At 47.5% G+C, this 17,919-nt stretch overlaps 1 protein-coding gene across 5 annotated transcripts in view; it reads right to left on the minus strand.

The window, feature by feature from the left end:
• Positions 1-631: 631 nt before the first annotated feature.
• Positions 632-17,919, minus strand: part of ARHGAP33 (Rho GTPase activating protein 33) — a 104,690-nt gene continuing 87,402 nt past the window's right edge. For all 5 annotated transcript variants that reach the window (XM_040327099.1, XM_040327096.1, XM_040327098.1 and 2 more), the window contains 6 exons: positions 16,371-16,548; positions 13,917-14,041; positions 10,713-10,781; positions 4,310-4,867; positions 3,868-4,214; positions 632-2,146 (listed from right to left, as the gene is read on the minus strand). In XM_040327099.1, coding sequence (XP_040183033.1) covers positions 1,118-2,146; positions 3,868-4,214; positions 4,310-4,867; positions 10,713-10,781; positions 13,917-14,041; positions 16,371-16,548 — 2,306 coding nt within the window. In that variant the 3' untranslated portion in view covers positions 632-1,117. The remainder of the gene's footprint in view (positions 2,147-3,867; positions 4,215-4,309; positions 4,868-10,712; positions 10,782-13,916; positions 14,042-16,370; positions 16,549-17,919) is intronic.

The raw sequence follows: 17,919 nt of genomic DNA on the forward strand, positions 1-17,919 counted from the left end.
TTGTATGGCACTCGGCCCAACATTAGCATGGGGTCACGCCTCATTAGCATGGCTCACGCCCACTTCCACCTACGACGGCTTACGCCGAGGGAACCCAGCGCAGTTTGGGAGGCAAGTGCTTTGAGAATTCGGTGCTTGCCTCTCTGCGCTACGTCGGCGTAGCGTATATTAGATCCGCTACGCCGGCATTAAATATGCGCCAATGTATGTGAATCCGGGCCCACATGTCTAATAAGCACCGGGCCGCATGATTTAAGATTAGTGAGTTTAATAAATATGGTAAACAGCAACAAGCAAAGTGCAGTAACCAATCAGGATCCACCTTTCACTGACTCCGGTAAACTCTAATCCCATTGGATGCTGTGGGTCACGGGTCACGGGTCCCCCCCCACCATTACTCTTTGCGCTAGCTTAAGAAAACAAGCTTGTTGAGTGGCAGCAGGGTTTGTGGGCAATATACATGATGACGTCACCTTGCAAGGCATGACGATGTCACCTTGCAAGGCATGACGACGTCACCTTGCAAGGCATGACGTCATCGGTTTGGTCACGTTAATGTCCCTCTGCATAGCAGAAGGATGAAAAAAAAAGTGTTAAAACGAGACATTAAAATATCGTTGAGTGCAATTAGTCATAATAAAAAAAAGACACCATTTTGTTTATGTGGCATTAATGGGCCTATTTCCAAGTTTGCCATCAACACAGAGATAATTAGACCTCTCATTGGCCATCAGAGAGAAGGGTCATTCGTTAAAAGCGTTGATGTTATTACGAGGGGGGGTCTGATTAATTCACTCAAGGCCAGGCGTTGTTCTAAACGAGCTTCAATTAAACAAAAATGATAAAAACATCAAACAGTTTGCCGAAAAAAACACCCAACTGATGACAGACTTTAAAAAAAAAAATCGAGCTAAGTGAAACTTTAACCCAGGACCCGCCCACCATAAAACCACAGGTGACGTCACAGTGTCACATTTTTGCACCACGTTATGGGAGCATCCAAAAAAAAAATAAAGAAAAGAAGGAGGCAGGAAGTCACCATCTTATGCGCCGTGTCCTTAAAGGGTCAATGATTTGACCACAGGGGGGGGGGGGGGGGCAAGAGGAGTTTTATTCTTCAACAGTAACTTCGAGTCTGTCCTTCCGTGTGCACAGTCCATGGGGAGCCTAAAAACCCAGCTGGCGTGCCGGATCGGTGCGGTGGCCCCCTTTGTTCCAGGTTCCCGTAAAGGGTCCCTCCTTCTGAAAGCATGCAGTGAGGGGGCAAGTAGCCCACTCTCTGCCCCCCTACGCCAGGAGCCTCGTAAGTAATAATAGGGGTCTCTCGGTTCTCGGGGTAGTTAGTCTGTGTGCCCCACATGGCTGCGTGAGGAAGGGGAGGTGGGCGAAAATAGCTGAGGGACCCCTCTCTGCGTACGGGCTGGGGGTTCGGATTCTGCTTGGCAGGTTGAGTCCCTCCAAAACTTTCATGCCTACTGATGCCAGGCGGCAGGCCGGGGCGCTGTTTGTGAGGGAGTTCCGGTTTCAGCTCGGTGGAGTCCCTGGGGCCCTGGAAATGCCCCCCGAGGTCCATCTTAGGAGGAAGGTTGACGTAAATAGGCTCTTCCCTTTTCCCTTGCGGGTAAGAGCGGGCAGTCAAGTCTGTGAATGGACCTTGGCTTCTATGCTCTGTGGTGCCAACGTACTGATAAGGGCCACCAGGTCCCACAACATAGGATCGTAAATGTGGAGGTGGGTTTCTGTCCCAACGCTGATAACCCAGAAATTCTGCGTCTGGAGGGAGATGTCGTCCATACCAGCCTCCGAGGCCTGGAGGAGGTATGGAATGAGGGTGGGAGGAAGGGGAACCCACGCAGGGCCAAGGAGCTTGAATTAACCCATAAGAGGCATTAAGTGGTGCCATGTGAGGATCACCCAAAATCTCGTAGTAGAGGCCTTCCGGCTCTGGCCAAGGTGGAGCCGAACGGTGAGGCGGTAGCCTGGATCCTTCCTCTGGGAACCGATAGGGTGGTGGACGAGGGCGTGGAATACATACACTCGGTGGTGCTGGAAGGCTGCCGGAGCGAGTATGAAGACGAGGAGCGCGGGAAGGAGGGGCCGCTGCTGGAGTCATCTTTCGAAGGTCTACCGGAGAGGAGCCCGAAACCTGCAAAACAGAAAGAGCAAAGCCAAGTATTACTGCCGAGCTTCTTGTACTCAACTCATGAAAAGAGGAGGAACTAAAGGTATTCAGAGCTCTACCCATGGTGTCCAACCAGTGCTGGGGCAAGAGCCCAGGGTGAACATACCAAATTGCACCCCCCAAGATATATAAGGCATAAAGCGGACTTCCACCCAAAAATGGAACTTCCGCTTATCCGAACCCTCCCCCCCTCCGGTGTCACATTTGACACTTTTCAGGGGGAGGGGGAAGCATATACCTGTGTAATACAGGTATTTTGCTCCCACTTCCGGGCATGGATACCTGAGCCACCCGCGGGTATCTATGCCACGTCTATGCACAGGTCCCAGAAGACAGCAAGGACCAGTGGGAACGCAAAGCGCGAGTCGCACATGCGCAGTAGGGAACCAGGAAGTGAAGCCGCAAGGGAACCGAAGACGGCTGCGGCAGAACCCGAGAGCCGAGGGAGAGATCGGCTTCGGGTGCCAACATCACGGGCGCCCTGGACAGGTAAGTGACCATATTTTAAATGGACACTTTAAGTATCCCCATTAAAAAATACCTCTTCCCAAATAAAAATCTAGCGCTAATCTGCTTGTTTAGCTCAGATCCTCTCATTCCACATATAATCCCAGCACAATACCCCCCCCAAAAAAATAATTCCCCCAAATATTTTACCCCTCAATTTTCCCCTCTGAGCACAAACCTCCCCCCCTTAAAACCACCCATCCCAGCACAAATGACCCTCCCCCCAATCGCCCATCCTAGCATAAATCCCCCATCCTAGAACAAATGCCCCCCAATCGTCCGTATTATCGCCAATCCCCCTCCCAAAAAAACATTTCCCTTCAGGGTACAGAGTGCAGATTCCAGGCGTGTGCTATGTACAGGGTGCAGATTCCAGGTGTGTGCTATGTACAGGGTGCAGATTCCAGGTGTGTGCTATATACAGGGTGCAGATTCCAGGTGTGTGCTATGTACAGGGTGCAGATTCCTGGTGTGTGCTATGTACAGGGTGCAGATTCCAGTCATGTGCTATGTACAGGGTGCAGATTCCAGCCGTGTGCAATGTACAGGGTGCAGATTCCAGGTGTGTGCTATGTACAGGGTGCAGATTCCAGTCGTGTGCTATGTACAGGGTGCAAATTCCAGTCGTGTGCTATGTACAGGGTGTAGATTCCAGTCGTGTGCTATGTACAGGGTGCAGATTCCAGTCGTGTGCTATGTACAGGGTGCAGATTCCAGTCGTGTGCTATGTACAGGGTGCAGATTCCAGTCATGTGCTATGTACAGGGTGCAGATTCCAGTCATGTGCTATGTACAGGGTGCAGATTCCAGTCGTGTGCTATGTACAGGGTGCAGATTCCAGGCGTGTGCTATGTACAGGGTGCAGATTCCAGTCATGTGCTATGTACAGGGTGCAGATTCCAGGCATGTGCTATGTACAGGGTGCAGATTCCAGGCATGTGATATATACAGAGTGCGGATTTCAGGTGTGTGCTATGCCAGTATGTCTTGAGCGGCTGTGGATAACCCGCCCCCTCCTGTATAATGCAGAGCTGGGCAAAACCTGTGCGCACGCCTATGGCGGACACCTTGCCAATCCCTATATCCAGGGGGGGGCACTTGCCCCCCCTAGCCCCTACCTGCGGAGGCCCATGCCAGCAAGATGGCCAAACTAATGCCAAAAGTCCATTTGCCCTCACCAAGGTGCTGTGTATCTGGGGTCTTGGAGGTCTATGTTGGGTGGCCACAGGGGGTCGCAGTTCGGAATACAGGGGCCCCTCCTTCAGGACTGTGCTCTCACTGCACTCCATGGATAAAGAACGTCGGAAAACAGATGAAGACGGGTGCGGGGGCGCCGATCGCAAGACTGAGGACTTAGCTGGGACCGTTCCAGTGGACATAGAAGACTGAAGCGCACGCTGGGCGCTCTCCGCTAGTTTAAGGGCCATTAAGCGCGCAGGGTCTTTCGGAGGTGGAGGAGGTGGAAGTTGCCGGCCTGTGGGCAAAGCTGGAGGATATATGTTCTTCTGCGGAGAGAGAGTCACACCTGAGAGGGGGGAAAAAAGGCAAAACAAGAGAAGTTGCCGTAAGAATTATGCCCACCTATACAGGCAAATATCCGTAAAACATTAATGTACCAACCTGCAGAAGGTTCTTCTTGGCCTGGAACCCCCGTTAGTTTTCCTTTCACTTCTTGGAAGCAGTTCTCGTTGAGGCGGAGTTGGCAGGACTTGAGAAGCAAGGATAACATCTGTGGTGGAGGGGACAGGCTACGGGGACCTTGGCTTTCCACAGCAGCGACTAGGCGCTCCGGGGGACTGTGAGAAGGGGATGGAGAGCACCCACCGGTGGGAGAAAGACTCACCCGGCTCTGCCGGGTTTGAGACGGAGCCTGACTGGTAATGTCCGCCTTGACCATGGTTGGAGATTTTGCTTCTTCATGATCCGAGTATGAAAGTCGGAAGGAGAGGGGGTCAAAGCCGAGACCATCGGTGTCTGGAAGAGGTGGGGAGAGGTCCAAGTCCTCCTCAATCCATGCAGACTGGGGCCGGGCAGAGTTGGGAGGAGGCGAGGGCACACATGGCGGAGAAGGGGTCGACTGGGCCAAGCTCTCAACTGAACGGCAATGAGGAAGTCTAGAGGAGAGCCCGTCGCTTGTGGAGCGTGGCCGGCGTAGGCGTGAAGTCCGATGAAATCCCACTAGTATAGGAGAGAGAAATACATTTAAAGCGCGATATAGTCCACGGAATTCAGTCAGCCAATGAACATCCGGCTTTAACAACAAAGGGCTAGATTCAGGTAGATTTCGGCGGGCGTAGCGTATCTCAGATACACTACGCCGCCGTAAGTTAGAGCAGCAGGTCCTGTATTCACAAAGAACTTGCGCTGTAACTTACGGCGGCGCAGTGTAACTGGGCCGGCGTAAGCCCGCCTAATTCAAAATAGGCTGGTTGGGGGCGTGTTCTATGTAAAATACTAGTGACCCCACGTATTTGACGTTTCTAACGAACGGCGCATGCGCCGTCCGTGGACGTATCCCAGTGCGCATGCTCCAAATGACGTCGGCAAATCGTCATGCTTTCGACGTGAACGTAAATTACGGCCAGCCCCATTCACGGACGAGTTACGCAAACGACGTAAAATTTGAAAAATTCAAGGCGGTTCCGACGTCCATACTTAACATTGGCTGCGCCGTCTTTTTGCTGGTTTATCTTTACGCCTGAAAACCCCTTACGTAAACGGCGTATCTTTACTGCGACGGCCGGGCGTACGTTCGTGAATAGGCGTATCTAGCTGATTTACATATTCTAGGCGTAAATCAGCGTACACGCCCCTAGCGGCCGGCGTAAATATGCAGTTAAGATACGACGGCGTAGGAGACTTACGCCGGTCGTATCTTAGCAACATTTAATCGTATCTCAGTTTGAGCATACGCTTAAAGTTGCGACGGCGCAGATTCGGACTTACGACGGAGTATCTACTGATACGCCCGTCGTAAGTCTTTATGAATCTGGCCCAAAGAATTTATATCAAAATGTAATACTAACATAAGTCCTATCTGTTGGGAGACCAGATCTGCGATCCGGCACTTCCGGCGCCAGACTGTAACGAACCCGGAAACAGGTTGGTTCCAGTCTCCTGAATGTAAACACGGAAGCGACGTCACGACAATGGCACCGGATTGAAAAAAAATATACATAGGTAGATTCAGGTAGGGGCGCGCTAATTTGCGGCGGCGTAGCCTAGCGTGTTTACACTACACCGCCTTAAGTAAGAGAGGCAAGTACATGATTCACAAAGTACTTGCCTCCTTACTTAGGGCGGCATAGTGTAAACGCGGCGGGCGAAAGGGCGCCTAATTCAAATGGGTTGGGGGGCGTGTTTAATGGTAATGAGGCTTGACTTCACGTTTTTTGATGTTTTTTGCTACTGCGCATGTGCCGGGCGCCTACATTTCCTAGTGCGCATTGCGGCTAAGTACGCCGCACGGGCCTATTGATTTCGACGTGGACGTAAACGACGTAAATCCCGATTCGCGGACGACTTACGCAAACGACGTAAACATTTCGAATTTGGCGGCGGGAACGGCGGCCATACTTGACATTACTATTCCACTAGAGCCTAGCTCTAACTTTATGCGGCCTATCTCTTACGTAAACGGCGTAAAAGTACTGCGTCGGCCTGGCGTACGTTCGTGAATCGGCGTATCCGCTCATTTACATATTCTACGCCGACCGCAATGGAAGTGCCACCTAGCGGCCATCCAAAATATTGCAATCTAAGATAGGACGGCGCAAGCCATCGTATCTTAGATATGTTTAAAACCACTTTAGCCCCGGGCCTGTTTTTCAGAGTCGGTGTTTACGAGACAAAACCATTTTTTTTTGCTAGAAAATTACTTAAAACCCCCAAACATTATATATTTTTTTTTTTCTAACACCCTAGAGAATAAAATGGAAGTCATTGCAATACTTTTTGTCACACCGTATTTGCGCAGCGGTCTTACAAGCGCACTTTTTTTTGAAAAAAATCACTTTTTTAAATGAAAAAATAAGACAACAATAAATTTGGCCCAATTTTTTTATATATTGTGAAAGATAATGTTACGCCGAGTAAAATGATACCCAACATGTCACGCTTAAAAATTTCGCCCGCTCGTGGCATGGCGTCAAACTTTTACCCTTAAAAATCTTGATAGGCGACGTTTAAAAAATTCTACAGGTTGCATTTTTTGAGTTACAGAGTAGGTCTAGGGCTAAAATTAATGCTCTCGCTCTAACGATCGCGGCGATACCTCACTTGTGTGGTTTGAATACCGTTTTCATATGTCGGCGCTACTCGCGTATACGTTCGCTTCTACGCGCGAGCTCGTCGGGACGGGGCGCTTTAAAACATTTTTTTTTTGCTTTTCGCATTTATTTTTATTTATTTTACAATTTTTAACACTGAAAAAAAAAAAAAAAAAAAAATTATCACTTTTATTCCTATTACAAGGAATGTAAACATCCCTTGTAATAGAAAAAAGCATGACAGGTCCTCTTAAATATGAGATCTGGGGTCAAAAAGACCTCAGATCTCATATTTAGGCTTAAATGCAAAAAAAAAAAAAAAAAATTTGGAAATGTCATTTTTTCAAATGACAAAAAAAAAAATGTTTCTTTAAGACGCTGGGCGGGACTGACGTTTTGACGTCACTTCCGCCCAGCAGAGCTATGGGGGACGGGCGAAGGAGATTTTTCCTTCAGTCTCGTCCCCGCTCACCATCCGGATGGTCGCGATCTCCTCCGCCGCTACCGACGGCTCCGGTAAGCAGCGGAGGGCGCGGAACAGCGGCGGGAGGGGGGGGGGCCCCTCTCCCGCCACCGATAACGGCGATCTCGCGGCGGATTCGCCGCGGAGACCGCCATTATCGTTAACACGGCCGCCCACAGAAGAGATGAATATCTCGATTGTGGCAGCAGCTGCTACCGTTACCGAGATATTCATCTCTAAAGTGATGACGTATAACGACGGTGGGCGGTCGGCAAGTAGTTAAGCGTATCTCTGTTTGAGCATACGCTTAAACATAAGTCGGCGTAGATTCGGAGTTAGGTCGGCTTATCTACTGATAAGCCGGCCTAACTCTTACTGAATCTACCTAATAGTATTCAGAATCGCCATTATCGGCGATCTGAATACTTTGAGGTGTAAAGGAGGGATTTCGTGTCTTTTAGATCCCCGATCCCTCCATAAAGAGTACCTGTCACCACCTATTACTGAAACAAGGGATGTTTGCGTTTTTGTGACAGCAATAAAAGTAATCAATTTAAAAAAACATATATCAAAAAAATGTATAATAATATTAAAATAAATGAGAAAAAATGTTTTCATTAAAAGCGCCCCCCCGTCCCCACGAGCTCGCGCAGCAAAGAAAACGCGCCCGCCTATGTAAACAGTGTTCAAATTAACACATGTGAGGTATCGCCGCAATCGTCAGAGCGAGAGCAATAATTCTAGCACCAGGACTATTCTGTAAATCTAACCTGGTAACCCGTAAAAAAAAAATGTAACTGTCGACCTATGGAGATTTTTTAGATACCGCAGTTTGTCGCCATTCCACGAGTGTGCGCAAAGATCGCTTGCTGGTCTGTGTGAGATCACAGGTAAAAAAAAATTTGGGAGGTTGGCAGCTCTGTTTGTGCTCAGGAAAGGTTGGTTCCTAAACGTCGATTGCATGCACCTCCTGGTCCCCAAACTCCGACCTTGGGGGGGGCCACATGCGGCCCTGTTGCGCTCGGGGGGCCCCTGTAGTTCACTACCATGGGAAGGCATGCAAAGAGCCTACATCCACCCAAAACTGAAATCTTTTTAATTGTTCAAAAAACAGGGAAACTTTTCGGATCAGAAACGAAAAAGTTAGGCATATAAATGTGCAAAACCCACAGCAAGCGGAACTTGTCCGCTATTGGGCCAGCTACATTCAAGTAGATTCTGATTGGCTGTTAGGAGTTACTGCACTTGGCATTTTTCCTTCTTACACAGTTCATTAAGTCCTCAAAGGCTTCTACTGTAGAATATCTACAACCTCAAAAATAAAAAAGTAAGAGAAAATTAAACTAAAACCAGTTCCTTGTATTGTTCAATGTAAAGGAGAGAGAGAGAGTGAGCGCCCCCTTCTGGCAGTTCTATATACATTTTGTGCGGCTAAAGAAACACGTAGAAAATAGTAATTTTTCAATGAAGAGTTAAGATTTTTCAGCTGTTCTCCCCTATTCTGCAGCTCCTTCCTCTATAACTCTCCTCTCCTGAAATACTCTGCTGGAGGACTCTGCTCCTTCCTCTATAACTCTCCTCTCCTGAAATACTCTGCTGGAGGACTCTGCTCCTTCTTCTATAACTCTCCTCTCCTGAAATACTCTGCTGGAGGACTCTGCTCCTTCCTCTATAACTCTCCTCTCCTGAAATACTCTGCTCCTTCGTCTATAACTCTCCTCTCCTGAAATACTCTGCTCCTTCGTCTATAACTCTCCTCTCCTGAAATACTCTGCTCTGCTGGAGGACTCTGCTCCTTCCTCTATAACTCTCCTCTCCTGAAATACTCTGCTCTGCTGGAGGACTCTGCTCCTTCCTCTATAACTCTCCTCTCCTGAAATACTCTGCACTGCTGGAGGACTCTGCTCCTTCCTCCATAACTCTCCTCTCCTGAAATACTCTGCTCTGCCGGAGGACTCTGCTCCTCCCTCTATAACTCTCCTCTCCTGAAATACTCTGCACTGCTGGAGGACTCTGCTCCTTCCTCTATAACTCTCCTCTCCTGAAATACTCTGCTGGAGGACTCTGCTCCTTCCTCTATAACTCTCCTCTCCTGAAATACTCTGCTGGAGGACTCTGCTCCTTCCTCTATAACTCTCCTCTCCTGAAATACTCTGCTGGAGGACTCTGCTCCTTCCTCTATAACTCTCCTCTCCTGAAATACTCTGCTGGAGGACTCTGCTCCTTCCTCTATAACTCTCCTCTCCTGAAATACTCTGCTGGAGGACTCTGCTCCTTCCTCTATAACTCTCCTCTCCTGAAATACTCTGCTGGAGGACTCTGCTCCTTCCTCTATAACTCTCCTCTCCTGAAATACTCTGCTGGAGGACTCTGCTCCCTTCTCTATAACTCTCCTCTCCTGATATACTCTGCTGGAGGACTCTGCTCCTTCCTCTATAACTCTCCTCTCCTGAAATACTCTGCTGGAGGACTCTGCTCCTTCCTCTATAACTCTCCTCTCCTTAAATACTCTGCTGGAGGACTCTTCTCCTTCCTCTATAACTCTCCTCTCCTGATATACTCTGCTGGAGGACTCTTCTCCTTCCTCTATAACTCTCCTCTCCTGAAATACTCTGCTGGAGGACTCTGCTCCTTCCTCTATAACTCTCCTCTCCTGAAATACTCTGCTGGAGGACTCTGCTCCTTCCTCTATAACTCTCCTCTCCTGAAATACTCTGCTCTGCTGGAGGACTCTGCTCCTCCCACTCTATGACTCTCCTCTCCTGAAATACTCTGCTGGAGGACTCTGCTCCTTCCTCTATAACTCTCCTCTCCTGAAATACTCTGCTCTGCTGGAGGACTCTGCTCCTTCCTCTATGACTCTCCTCTCCTGAAATACTCTGCTCTGCTGGAGGACTCTGCTCCTTCCTCTATAACTCTCCTCTCCTGAAATACTCTGCTCTGCTGGAGGACTCTGCTCCTTCCTCTATAACACTCCTCTCCTGAAATACTCTGCTGGAGGACTCTGCTCCTTCCTCTGTAACTCTCCTCTCCTGAAATACTCTGCACTGCTGGAGGACTCTGCTCCTTCCTCTATAACTCTCCTCTCCTGAAATACTCTGCTGGAGGACTCTGCTCCTTCAACTCATTTTAAAAATCCAGAACTGTAAATCGCACCGCGGTGAGTCTAGAACTGACCCGCCTGAACATTCTACAATTCTACAATGAAATCCTTTTTTGATCAGTATGTTCTATAGAATAAAAAAGATTTGGATGTATTGTTCGGATGATACTCCTCCCCAGAGACTCTTACCCGTCCCGCTGGTATGAGAGCAGAGCGACTCTTCACTCTTCGCTGACCGTAGCGTGACCGTTTCAGACACTATTGATAGAGGGAGCGGAATGTTAAGAGACAATCTGCGGCAGTTTACTGACACAACAAACAAGTCAGGTGAAGACGATCCGGAGGAACTTTCATTTACAGAAATTTCAGGTTTTCATATTGTATTAGGATTATTATAGTAACTGGCGCGCGTGTGTGCCCATCGCTGGAGCGGAATATTCCAGAGCTTCCTTGAGGGATCAAATCAGAATACATATTCACTTCACCTCATTACCAGCTTTGCTTTTAGTGCTACTTATTAGCCCAATTAACCACTTGCTTACTGGGCACATAAACCCCCTTCGTGCCCAGGCGAAATTTCAGCTTCCGGCACTGCGTCGCTTTAACTGACAATTGCGCGGGCGTGCGACGTGGCTCCCTAACAAAATTGGCGTCATTTTTTCCCCACAAATATAGTTTTATTTTGGTGGTATTTGATCACCTCTGCGGTTTTTATTTTTTGCGCTATAAACAAGAATAGAGCGACAATTTTGACAAAAATGCAATATTTTTTACTTTTTTCTATAATAAATATCCCGCAAAAATATCTAAAAGTTTAGGCCGATACGTATTCTTCTACCTATTTTTGGTAAAAAAAAAAAATCGCAATAAGCGTTTATCGATTGGTTTGCGCAAAATTTATAGCGTTTACAAAATAGGGGATAGTTTTATTGCATTTTTATAAAAAAAACTTTTTTTTACTACTAATGGCGGCGATCAGCGATTTTTTTTGTGACTGCGACATTATGGCGGACACTTCGGACAATTTTGACACATTTTTGGGACCATTGTCATTTTCACAGCAAAAAATGCATTTAAATTGCATTGTTTATTGTGAAAATGACAATTGTAGTTTGGGAGTTAACCACAAGGGGGCGCTGTAGGAGTTAGGGTTCACCTAGTGTGTGTTTACAGCTGTAGGGGGGTGTGGCTGTAGGTCTGACGTCATTGATTGTGTCCCCCTATAAAAGGGATGACGCAATCGATGCGCCGCCACAGTGAAGCACGGGGAAGCCGTGTTTACATACGGCTCTCCCCGTTCTTCAGCTCCGGGGTCCGGATCGCGAGGGGGCGGCTAGAAACGAATAGCCACCCCCTCATCCCGGATCGCTCGCACGGAAGAACCGACCGCCGCATGTACCGGGGGGGGGGGGGTCCCGATCGGACCCGCGGAAAGGCAGGGACGTACGGGTACGCCCATATGCCTGTACGTGCCATTCTGTGGACGTATATATACATGCGGCGGTCGTTAAGTGGTTAAAAAATAAAAAAGTGGTTTCTATTTAAAAATTGCTTCCAATGCATTGTATGTTAAAAATGTTACCAAAATTTTGCAAGAGGCAAAAATAGTTCAAATCTCAGTACACTATGGGGTTGTTTAATTGAATTTTATGTTTACCATAGCGATGAAAGGACTGGAACGAATTGCTACTCAGGGGAGGGCTGGGCCGGGGGGCAGGGTGGAAATTGCCTCCCAGGCTTATGTTCAAAATGGCCAGCAGTCGCTGCCCTCTACCATTTTATTTTTTATTCTGCTCTAGGAAGTCAGGCCGGGGGCATGGCCACAGTGGCTGACCGCTTGCTGTTGCATTCCGGGAGTTGTAGTCCACGCTCAAGCTCCCGGTGGATGGAAAACAGAGAAGCGCAGAGGAAACTACCACTCCCTGGGATCGGATTCTTGGAAGCAGGCAGAGGCAGTGTGTGCCAGGGAGTCGGGACGCAGGGCTGCAGGGCTGGGTGCAACTTGACCTCAGGACCAGGAGCATTACCCCCCCAGGAGGCCATGTCGTGCAAGGACCTGCTGAGCTGAGATCACTGAGGTGAGAGACCCTGACACACCTAGCTGAACCCCCATCCCCCATACACCCCATGTAGCCTGCCCCAGTGATCAGACTGCATTGATGGGCACTGGAATTGGCTGCACTGATGGGCGGTTCAATGGGCCACTTGACTGGACTTGCCCCCCAGGCCTAAGGCTGCCAGCCCTCCCCTGTTACTACTATTGGCCTACAGTTGACTGTTGGGAGATCTACAGGGACTGGTCATGGTTTATGGATAGCCAATTACATCGCCCAATGGGAAGCCTCATGACCCATTTGACAGAAGCATCATGCAGGGCCGGGGGAAGGGGTGGGCAGGAGGGCCAGCTGCCCTGGGTCGCTGTGGTATCATGTGAGTTGGGGGGTGCCACAAAGAGATTGGGGGAGGGGACTTGTGTTAGAAGGGGGAATTTGGGGGCTGAAGGGGGCAAGTATTGTTCTAAGAGGGGAAATTGGGGGTGCCAAGAGTGGAGATTGAGGGTGATATGTGTTGATAGGGGGGGTATTTGGTGGCTGCAGGGGGTGAGTATTGTTCTAGGAGAAGAAATTAGGGGGAGTTGCCAAGAGTGGAGATTGAGGGCGATTTGTTTTGAGAGGGGGTGGGGGGTATTTTGGGGCTGCAGGGAGTGAGTATTGTTCTAGTAAAATAAATTAGGGGGGGTTGCCAAGAGTGGAGATTGAGGGTGATTTGTTTTGAGAGGGGGGTGGGGGGATTTGGGGGCTGCAAGGGGTAAGTATTGTTCTAGAAGAGGAAAATAAGGGGGGTGGGGTGCCAAGAGTGGAGATTAAAAGTGATTTATGTTGAGAGGGGGGATTTGGGGGCTGCAGGGGGTACGTATTGTTTTAGGAGAGGAAAATAAGTGGGCGGGGTGCTAAGAGTGGAGATTGAGGGTGATTTGTGTTGAAAGGGAGGAATGGGGGGGATTTGGGGGCTGCAGGGGGTGAGTATTGTTCTAGGAGAAGAAATTAGGGGGGTTGCCAATAGTGGAGATTGAGGGTGATTTGTGTTGAGAGGAGGGAATGGGGGTATTTGGGGGCTGCAGGGGGTAAGTATTGTTCTAGGAGGGGAAATTGGGGGTGCCAAGAGTCGAGATTGAGGGTGATTTGTGTTGAGAGGGGGGGGGGTATTTGGGGGCTGCAGGGGGTGAGTATTGTTCTAGGAGAAGAAATTAAAGGGGGTTGCCAAGAGTGGAGATTGAGGGCGATTTGTTTTGAGAGGGGGGTGGGGGGATTTGGGGGCTGCGGGGGGTAAGTATTGTTCTAGGAGTGCATTCCCAAGCTTCCCAGGTGAGCATTAGGAACACTATATTGTCACCTCTTTGGTGTGCGGCACTTTCCCGGAGGCGGGACTTTTTCTGCTGAGAAGAGTTTTTGCCGATGGCGAAGAAGGTTCTCCAGCTGCTTCCACCGCTTGACTTCTTCCTACTACGTGGTCCTTTCCTGCAAAGGACAGAAGACTTGTAAACCATCGTACAAGGAAAACTCACCATTCCCCGAATAATAGAAGGGAAGAGACAAAACTACAGGGGTTTGAAGTGTTTTTGGGATTGCCAAATTAGATATGTTACTTTAGATTTATGAAGGATCCAGACAATAAATGTAATCTACACTGGAGGATAAAAAAAGGAAACAAACAAGATTTAAAGGGGGCAAAAGTTTGGAAGTTTCTCCATGAAAATCCCTGCCCTATGTAGATGCCAAGGTGGCCAGTATGACTAGTACACATCCTTCTGCACATGTGCACTGCTGAAAAAAAAATTGTGTTTGTTTCAATTGTATTTTTGTTTGTTTTTGGGTCATTCGTTATCGAAATTCCTTATTTCAAATAAATTCTTAAATTCATAAATTCAAAAATTCTTAGATTCATAATTTCTTAAATCCAAAAATTCATAAATTTTTAAATTTATAAATTCGTAGATTCAAAAGTTTGTAAATTCAAAAGTTTGTAAATTCAAAAGTTTGTAAATTCAAAAGTTTGTAAATTCAAAAGTTTGTAAATTCAAAAGTTTGTAACTTCAAAATTCCTTAATGTCAAAAATCCGTAATGTTAAAAATCTGTAATGTCAAAAATCCGTAATGTTAAAAATCTGTAATGTCAAAAATCTGTAATGTCAAAAATCCGTAATGTCAAAAATCCGTAATGTCAAAAATCCGTAATGTCAAAAATCCGTTCAGTAAATTAAAAAATCAGTAAAGTCAAAGTTCGTAAAGTCAAAGTTCGTAAAGTCAAAGGCCCGGATTCTCGTAGCACTGACGCCAACGTAAGTGTAAATGTGCACCGTCGTATCTATGCGCCGTGCCCATAGAACTAGATACGCCTGAAAATGGGCTTCCTCAGACCGACGTAACTTTCCTACGCCGGCGTATCTTGGGCGCATATTTACGCTGGCCGCAAGGGGCGCTCCCATTGATTTACGATTAGAATATGCAAATGACTGAGATACGCCGATTCACAAACGTACTTGCGCCCGGCGCATTAATATACGCGGTTTACGTAAGTCGTACGTCCAGCGTAAAGTTAAGCTGACACCAGTCATGGTAAGGTATGGCCCGTCGTATTTTACGTCGTTTACGTAGTAGTACAAGAATAGGGCTGGCCGTAGGTTACGTTCACGTCGTAGGCATTGAGCCGTCGTATCTTAGGGAGTATATTCAACGTGAATCTGAGCATGCGCACTGGGATACGTCCATGGGACGGCGCATGCGCCGTTCGTTCGGCCCATCATTTGCATGGGGTCACGCTTCATTTAAATGGATCACGCCCACTTCCACCTACTTTGAATTAGGCCGGCTTGCGCCTACGAGTTTACGTTACGCCGGCGCAACGTTGGGAGCAAGTGCTTTGTGAATACTGTGCTTGCCTTTCTGTGTTACGTCGGCGTAGCGCATACGAGATTCGCTACGCCGGCAATAAATATGTATCTGAATCCAGCCCAAAGTTCGTAAAGTCAAAAAATGAAAAATTCGTAAATTCAAAGATCCGTAAATTCAAAAATTCATCAATTTTACAATTCGTAAATAAAAAAATAAAAAAAACGAGAAACCGAAAATTAAAGAATCCAAAATAACAACTAAACTTATAATAACTATTACTAACTATTAAATTATAGTTATTGGAATTTCCTTTCAAATTTGGCTGTTCGTGAATGTAACGAATACAAATTTATCCAAAGTTAAAAATTATCTGAAATAACGAATGCCACATCTAACAAATTAATAATAATCATAAAAAATGATTTCATTATTATTATTATTATTAATTTGTACGTTAGATTTGTTTAGATGCAGCATTTGTTATTTCGGAGAGTTCGTAACTTCGGATAAATTCGTAACGTTCGCAAACAGCCACATTTGAAAGTAAATTCCAATACCTATAATATAATATAATAGTTATTATTAGTTTGTTAGCTTTTTCAAATTTTCGTTGTTATTTTTTATTTTTTTTTAATTTTCAGCTTTTTCATTCTTATTTTCGGATTTTCAAATTTTGGAATTTACGAATTTTGGATTTTACGAATTTTGGAATTTACGAATTTACCAATTTACGAATCTTGGAATTTACGAATTTTGGAATTTACGAATTTTAGAATTTACGAATTTTGGAATTTACGAATTTTGGAATTTACGAATTTTAGAATTTACAAAAATTTCTAAACAGGTTTGTGTTAATTCGAACATTTCCGAATGAACAAATTTGTAGAATTTCGTAGAAAAAAAGAATTTGGAACTAAACGAATTGCACGCGTCTACATGACTCTCTGGGGGGCACCTTTCATCGCTGCTCTCCAGCGCCCTCTCCTGCTTGTTGGGTGACGTTTTCTCAGCTCCCAGCTTCTCTGCTGCCTCCCTTTGGCTCTGGCTGCGTGCCTGGGCCTCCTGCAGGCTGACGAGACGTCCGGTTGGGCATCCTCCCAGCAGGGATCGGGGCCGGATAGGACCACAGCGACCTGCAAAGACACACACAAGGACTAACATTAAGGACTGGTCATGGCGACTGTATGAAAGGAGTTTCTAATGGCAGGACATTATATATAAGAAAGCCACACTCTGTACCATGGCTTTGAATAAACTTTATTGTTCAGTGGTATAAGCGCCCTGGCCGACATCTTACCACTGACACATTTCACTCTAATCATAGACTGAAGCGCGTCGGGGTGGAGGTTTCTTGGCGGGGTGTACGTGCGATACTGAACAAATAAAGTTTTGTTCAAAACCCAAATACATGAAGTGCAGCACTATTTTGTGTGATGGTTCAAAGCAATTGAGAAGGGATGAGCCCCCATAGTTGGCCTTAACCCACCACTGGCGAGTCCAGCCAAAGGGAACCAGAAGCAGGGAGACCCTTATCCGAGGCTGGGTGTAGAAATAGATTGGCGGTGGGGGGCGAGGGAGTATCCTGCCCTTGTGACCAAGGTGACTTGGGCTTTCCTGGGCACTGTGGTATTATGCAAGGTGGGGGGGGGGGCACCACAAAGAGATTGGGGGAAGGGGATTTGTGTTGGAAGGACACAATTAGGTGGGGGGGGGGGCTTCCCTGGGCACTGTGGTATTATGCAAGGTGGGGGGGGGGCACCACAAAGAGATTGGGGAAGGGGATTTGTGTTGGAAGGACAAAATTAGGTGGGGGGGGGCTTCCCTGGGCGCTGTGGTATTATGTGGGGGGGGGCACCACAAAGAGATTGGGGGAAGGGGATTTGTGTTGGAAGGACAACATTAGGTGGGGGCGGGCTTCCCTGGGCACTATGGTATTAAGTGGGGGGAGCACCACAAGGAGATTGGGGAAGGGGATTTGTGTTGGAAGGATGAAATTGTGTGTGGGGGGGGGGTAGGGCAGAAGGGGAAGCTTCCCTGGGCACTGTGATATTATGTAAGGTGGGGGGTACCACAAGGAGATTGGGGGGGAGAGGATTTGTGTTGGAAAGTGAAATTGAGGGGGGCTGCAGAAGGCAAGAATGGTTCTAGGAGGGGAAATTTGGAGAGGTGTGCTGGGAGTGGTGATTTAGGGGGATTTGGGTTCCGATGGGGGAACAGCACTTTTTGCTAGGAGTGGGAATTTGTGCTAGAAAATTATATGGTAGAGGGGGATGGGAACTTTAGGGGGGGGGGTTTGGGGTAGAATGGGGAATTGGGAAACTGGAATTTCTGCTAGGAGGGGAATTCTTTTCTGGGGGGAGGGGAGATTTGTGGCATTAGGGATAAATGGGGGGGGGGATTTGTGCTTGGAGGGGAACTTTGGGGGGTGGGGGTATTTGTGCTAGTATGGGGAATAAGGGGACTGGAATTTGTGCTAGGAGGGGAATTTTTTTGGGGGGGGGGGT

This window comes from Rana temporaria, chromosome 10 (assembly GCF_905171775.1).
Source record: "Rana temporaria chromosome 10, aRanTem1.1, whole genome shotgun sequence".
Lineage (NCBI taxonomy): Eukaryota > Metazoa > Chordata > Amphibia > Anura > Ranidae > Rana > Rana temporaria.